The 6,450-nt window shown below is 38.2% G+C and overlaps 1 protein-coding gene across 1 annotated transcript; it reads left to right on the top strand.

The window, feature by feature from the left end:
- Positions 1-4,636: 4,636 nt before the first annotated feature.
- Positions 4,637-5,476, top strand: LOC149263680 (zinc finger protein ZAT5-like). Its single transcript, XM_089389719.1, has one exon. It carries the CDS (start codon positions 4,637-4,639, stop codon positions 5,474-5,476), a length of 840 nt encoding a protein of 279 aa, XP_089245845.1.
- Positions 5,477-6,450: the final 974 nt, after the last annotated feature.

Genomic DNA, 6,450 nt, shown 5'->3' with positions numbered 1-6,450 from the left:
GCTCCCTCTAAAAATCAACCGTGCCCACTCCTGAAACACTATACCTTCCGTCGTCGTCCATCTCTATGCACATCTTGAGGTCTTTCTCCTCCAAGGCACTGAATAAATTTTTATCACCGATCATGTGGAATGAGGCTCCACTGTCAAGATACCAGATAGAACCCATCATTGATGACATCATGCATGTGATATGGGTAAAGTCCATTTCGAACTAAGAGGCTAATGCCTCACCTTCCAATCCTTCCGAGGATCCCTTCTTGGGCTTCTTCGATGGGAAATTAGTCACATAATGTCCCATCTTGTGACAATTAAAGCATCTTACTTTATACATGTCACCCTTCTTCCCTCCATGATAAGAATTCAATTTGAAATGGGAAGCCTTCCCCTCCCATTTCCTTACCTTACTTGCTAAGGCCAGATTTTCTTCATCATCATTATTGGATGAATAACCATCTCGTGTGCTCCTCCTGCATAAGATCTGACCACAGTCATTCCCAATCCGAAAGTTTCTCCCTTCCTTTCATAGAGTCCTGGTAGCTATTCCAACTCTTTGGAAGGCCAAGGAGAGCGAGGCTTACCATATGATCATCGGCAGTAGTTATTCCTACACTGTCAAGCTAATATCTATAGGTGGTGAACTTGTTCAGATATGTGTAAATAGTATCACCCTTCTCCATCTCGATTCTTCGAAGCTTATCCTTGAGCTCCAATTTCCTCTGGTTGCTACTGTTGTGGTAGAGGTCCTTCAATGTCTTCCACATTGAAAATGGAGTATCCTTCCCATGGAGACTTGAGACAATATGGTCTCGAACTCCCTCAAGGATGATCCGTCTTGCCTTTGCCACACACTTCTTCCACTCAACCAACTCTTGTGCATTATTTGAAGCTGGCTTTGGGATTTCTTGATCAATGAATTCCTTCAAGCCATTTGTTAGGACTCAGAAATGTCACTTTTTCATCCACCTTTCCCTTCACTATTCCTTACATTCCATCGTCCTATTAAACCCTTCATCATATCATTTTCATAAATTCATTTTGGGTTTCATATTATTATTGTCCAATCTATTCATTTTAGTATTAAGAGTGAATTTATGATTAATATTAGAAAACATACATGTTTTCATATATATCTCAAATATGGGTGAGCTTTGTAATATGTAGGAATATGAGAATGATTAATTCAAAGAGACTTCTCGAATATCTACTCCACCATTTTAGGGAGATAGTTATTCAAGCCTATTCTTAATGAGAAGACCATGGAATATTTGTTTGGCATATCTTATTTAAGATATATAAAAATGTGTGGAGGATTTGAAGGAACTATATTTTGTAATAATGGGAAAGTGGTTAAGAGTATTTGAGAGAATAGTGGGTATGTAATTAATGCATTCTATCTTGTCTTCAAATACTCTCATGTATAAAGGAGAGTGCTCCCTCTCCATAGGGAGGGTAGCATAGTTGGAAATTGTAAGAAGATTGATTAGTCTTAGATTCTTTCATTGTTATGATTTCATGTTTGTCATTTGATTATTGTAATATTGATTTATGGATGTGAGCTCACATATGTCATTTGTTGTTAAGTCTTCACATGTTGTAATGCTCTTCCTTCATGCAAATCTCCATTCATAGATTAAGTTGATTTCAACAATGTAGATTAGACTAGACTAGTTCTACTTCAATCCTGCATATATAGTGCACGTGTTTCGCCAGCTTACGTACCCCAGATTGACAAGTAAATAGTTGGGAAACTTTACTACAATGTTGTTATTACTACATATATTTCGCCTAACATTTTGGCGCCGCTATTATTACGACATATATTTCCCCTAACATTTTGGCGTTGTTGTCGGGGAAACACAAGGGATTGAGGTATCAATTTCTTTTTCATGCAATTATGATTAATCATGCTCCTAACTCTGAGGTGACATATGGGTAAGGGCATGTAGGGTAGCATAATTTTCAAATTTTTGCAAGTGTGTCTGAGTGTGTTGGTAAAGGGACATAGCAGCTACTTGAGTGGAGACTCCTCATGTTCTCCTTGCCAACATGTTACTCTAAGGTGAGACGTCTGCCTTATTTAGAACAAAGCATGCAGAGTGTGAGTGTGACTTTCAATTTCTGCAATTTCAATTTCGACAACTGTGAAGAGGATTTTGTTAGCAAGTTTGATTCTCAATTTTTTTAGGTTGATTTGGGTATTGTAAGAACCCTTTTTTGCAATATGATTTAACTATGAGTGTTAGCGTGGAACAACTTGCTCAGATCCTTGCGAAAGTCGAGATCTCCTCTTCTCATGAAGAGGAGATCTTGACAACGGTCCAGAACTTCATTATTCCTCTAGCAACAAACGATGAATCCTGCATGTTCAATGAAGAACAATTAAGCGAGCAAGAAGTCGAGGAGGACAATGAGGCACTGCAACATGAACGGAGCGAGGAAAGTTGGGCCTACGAAAGCTATATCGAACAATGGTTTCAAGCTAGCACCAGGTTAGACGCATTTAATTTTTCTTTTTATTTTGTTAATGTAGAGTTTTAGCAACAGATTTCGCACATTCGTCTATATTTCCGATTATCATTATTTGCAAAAATGAAAAATAACACATTCGTAATATTGTTGCATGGATGGTTACATTGGCTATTTGACTACATGTAACTGTTTTTTTTTAATTTTTTATTAGCATAGGGCAAATAGGTTAATAAACAAACAATGCTTCTTCTTTTTTTCTCTAGTTTTAATAAGTATGCTCTCCTCAATACGTGATCGCGAGGATCAAAAAATAGGGATGATGAAGATCTTTCTCATATTGGATTAACATTATTGAATGCAACAAACCTCTACAGATGCCATTTCTATCCTATGTCAATACCATCAATTACATGCATTTTTGTGGTAATAATCAGCTCCTTACCTTTTATGGGTTTGTCTCACCACTTATTTCCTTTTTTTGTTGTAAATAAATGAATCAAGAATAGCCACTCGTTTCGTATCTGCATGTGAGCTCTACCTCGAGCTTCATTCTAAAAAGAGAGAACTAACCCCTATTATTGTCTGCATCAATGAAATTTGAAATTTAGCTACTTCTTTCCACCCTCCCCTTTAACCTTTGATTTTAAAGAATGACCTATGCCCCATGAAAGTCACATACTCGCATGATATGAATTATGCTTCAACCTTTATTTCGAACCTCCCTGGATGTTGTTCATCCACATATGAAGCTTTCTAAGAACATTAGAGGTCTGGAACAGAGGACCGCAATGGAGGCCTGGCCTTAGATGTGAAATAACTATATTGATTGAGTGGATTGATTGATAACTAGTTGTCCTGTGCTCGGATCTCGCTCCTTTAACCTTATTGAAAACATATTGATATGAGCATCACTATCAGGAGCCGTCGCCATCGCGAATATGTATTTCAGGAATATGGCTAACATTCTGATTATAATCTCGTGCTTTAGATGTCCAATCACAGAGAAAATCTTCGGGATGAGGTGAAAATCCGGCAGAAATATAGTAAGGAAAATTAGGAAAATCAAGAAGATACCAGACTAGTGAGGAAATTTGCACCATTCGATATTGTCAATTGCCCTAGGAGGGAAAATGGTTGTGCGATTTATGTCTATGTCTACAAAGCTTAAAATGATTGTGCGATTTATGTCTACACCCTTTTCCTATTGATTCTTTGGCACTCTTCATGTTTCGTGTTCTTCAGCGAGTTAACCATCCGAGGGGTAATAAATCTTGATGGATCCCAAGGAACTGCTGTATACTCTGCTACATCAAGATCTGCAGACTTTAAGCTTCTTAGAACTGAAGAAGATATTGCATTTTAGATTTAGAAAATTGCGTCAGATGCAACATTTCATCCCATTTATTCTGCATGGAAATTCTAGTTTTGTATTTATGCTCCAAATATATGCCATTAGAGTTTTAAGATGAGAGGGACTCTTAGTAGTGTCCCAGGGGAACACTATTATTGGCAGGAAAACATACAGAAAATTCCCCTGATAACAGTGACTGAGTATTTGGTCTGGAAGGAAAGATTTTAAGGCAAAATATTACAGAACTATCGAGATGTCTCTGAGAAGCATAATTCATGAGATTAAGGAAGTGCGAAATGGAATTGGTAACATCTCTGGGAGATGAAGTTTTGACATGAGGGTTTCACACAACCATAGGGCAAGGTCTCAGGCAACCATAGATGATACTCTGAGTCGAGTTCTCTTTGTCCAACAGAGTCGATGGGCCAATCTTCCACCAGAATTACTTCATAATGTGATTCAACGCTTGGAAGCTAGTGAAGGTACCTGGTTGGCTCAAAAAAATGTAGTTGCCTGCGCTGGCATCTGCAAGTCTTGGCGTGAGATAACTAAAGAAGTTGTCAAAACACTGGAGCAATGTGGAAAGCTTACATTTCCAATATCGTTGAAACAACCTGGACCACGTGATCCACCCATCCAATGTTTTATCAAACGAGATCGGTCAGCTTCTACATACAAATTGTTCCTGGGCCTAACTCCTATTTTTCTTGGAAGGGTTTTTTTTGCAGCAGTCTGGCCTAACCTACAATAAGAAAGACATAAGATCTTATTTTAAGTTGCAGTGATGGAGAGTAAAGCATCACCAGTAGATTCAAGATGAAGGGACTTAGAATTGATGGTGTTGGGAAGCTTGAATCTGAAGTTGATGTCAAGGATGCAAGTAAGAAAATACCCAAATACGAGTGCAAAACTTGTAGGAAGTTTTTCCATACATATCAAGCTTTAGGTGGTCACAGAGCAAGCCATAAGAAAGTAAAAGGTTGCTTCGCAAGGATAACTGTGCATGAAGAGAACGAGATATTGGAAGAGGAAATTATGGATGAGGAACTATTTTCTGGAGCTGATCATCATTTATCCGATGATTTCTGCAAGCCTCCCCGCAAAGGTCAGGTGAGGGACTCCAGCAATGAAAGGAAAGAAGAAATTGCTGAAACCCCATCTGCTACTAAAAAGCTACCCAGGGTACATGAGTGCTCTATTTGTCACAGGGTTTTTACATCTGGTCAAGCTCTTGGAGGACACAAGAGGTGTCATTTGGTAGTTTCTGAAACTTCTAGTACTGTCACTAGCACTAAGCAGCAAGCAGAGCTGAGGCCTACTGTAAAAGAAGAGATGCTAGATTTGAATATGCCTGCACCTGTAGAAGATGATAATGGTAATCAGTTTAGAAATAACATTCACCCCGCTGTTCTCAATAGCAGTATTGTTAATTCACTTAGACCTATTGATGTTGATCCTGTCAACAAAGTTAGCCCTTCTTACATTCAACCTTGGTGGATAGCACCAAACCAGAAACAGGGATTGTTTATGTACAAAGGCCACACTAATCATTTGACTCAAGAGGATGAAGCGGAGAGCAAGCTTGGCAACAAAAATGGAATTGATAATGTGCAAGATCTAATCCAGAACAGGGCTAGACCTTGGTTGGAAGTGTGAACTACAAGTCTTGTGAGATGGATGGGATCCTTATTTCTTTATTTTTTTTAACAGTTTTCATGTACTGTACACAGGGTCACAGCTTTTTGTAATAGATAAAAGAAAAAACATACTTTTTGTCTTCAGTTATTTCAAAATCTACTATCCACTTTGGATTTTTTGAGTCTTTCCAGCAAAGAATATCTTTAGATTGATGGGTGCCCAAGAAATGGTAAAATAGTTGATGATCAAGATTGATATTCATTTCTGTTTCTTCATGGCACCATCGACACTGGTTCTACATGGATCGAGGAACAATAATGAGAATCCTATGCCCCCACACACGGGCAGAGGACTACACTCACCACGAATAGCATAGTTGATGGTTTAATGGGCTGCCTCTATCGCCTCTTTTATTTGATCTTAGATGGAGTCTCTGCTTAGAATCAGAAAGAGATTCAAGAAGACATTGATTTTATTAAGTAGGCGGCAAGAAACACTTATGATCTAAAAAAGGCCGTAATGATTCACTTATAAATCATTATAATCATTACTTTAAACATGGCCCAAGTCTTAAGCTGTTTCACTTCCCTAATTTGGAACTCATGACGACCGTGTTGTGCCACTCCACTCTTTGAAACTCTTAGCAACATGTTTTATGTAAGAGCATGGAGAATAGCCCGCAGACCAAACTCATTGTTTCTTTCTATTGCTAGGAGTAACTCAATCTGAGGGTTTTCCTGCTAGGGCATGAGTACAACCTTATTTCTGTCCTAGTATATTTGAATTTTGGAATTTCCCTTGTAACATGGAGAGTTCGTAGCTAGATAATAAATAATGTTCAAAGCATTGTAAATGGACATTTCCTCAACACAATCTCCAACATGTTTTTACACTTTATGATGATTTGTTTCTCTCAAATCTCCTCAAGCTGCAAGACAATGAAACACAAGTGCACAATGGCAACAGGTACAAAAACATTTTATTTTCTTTCC

The sequence above is a fragment of the Pinus tabuliformis genome, chromosome 6 (assembly GCF_031772625.1).
Source record: "Pinus tabuliformis cultivar Carrire ecotype Pingquan chromosome 6, CPIR1, whole genome shotgun sequence".
Classification (NCBI taxonomy): Eukaryota; Viridiplantae; Streptophyta; class Pinopsida; order Pinales; family Pinaceae; genus Pinus; species Pinus tabuliformis.
The sequence above is the reverse complement of the archived record's forward strand: the minus strand, read 5'-3'. Positions and strand labels throughout refer to the sequence as shown.

What these genes read in the sequence shown, in the direction of transcription:
- LOC149263680 (XM_089389719.1), top strand. Translation starts at nt 4,637, where the DNA reads ATGAAGGGACTTAGAATTGATGGTGTTGGGAAGCTTGAATCTGAAGTT.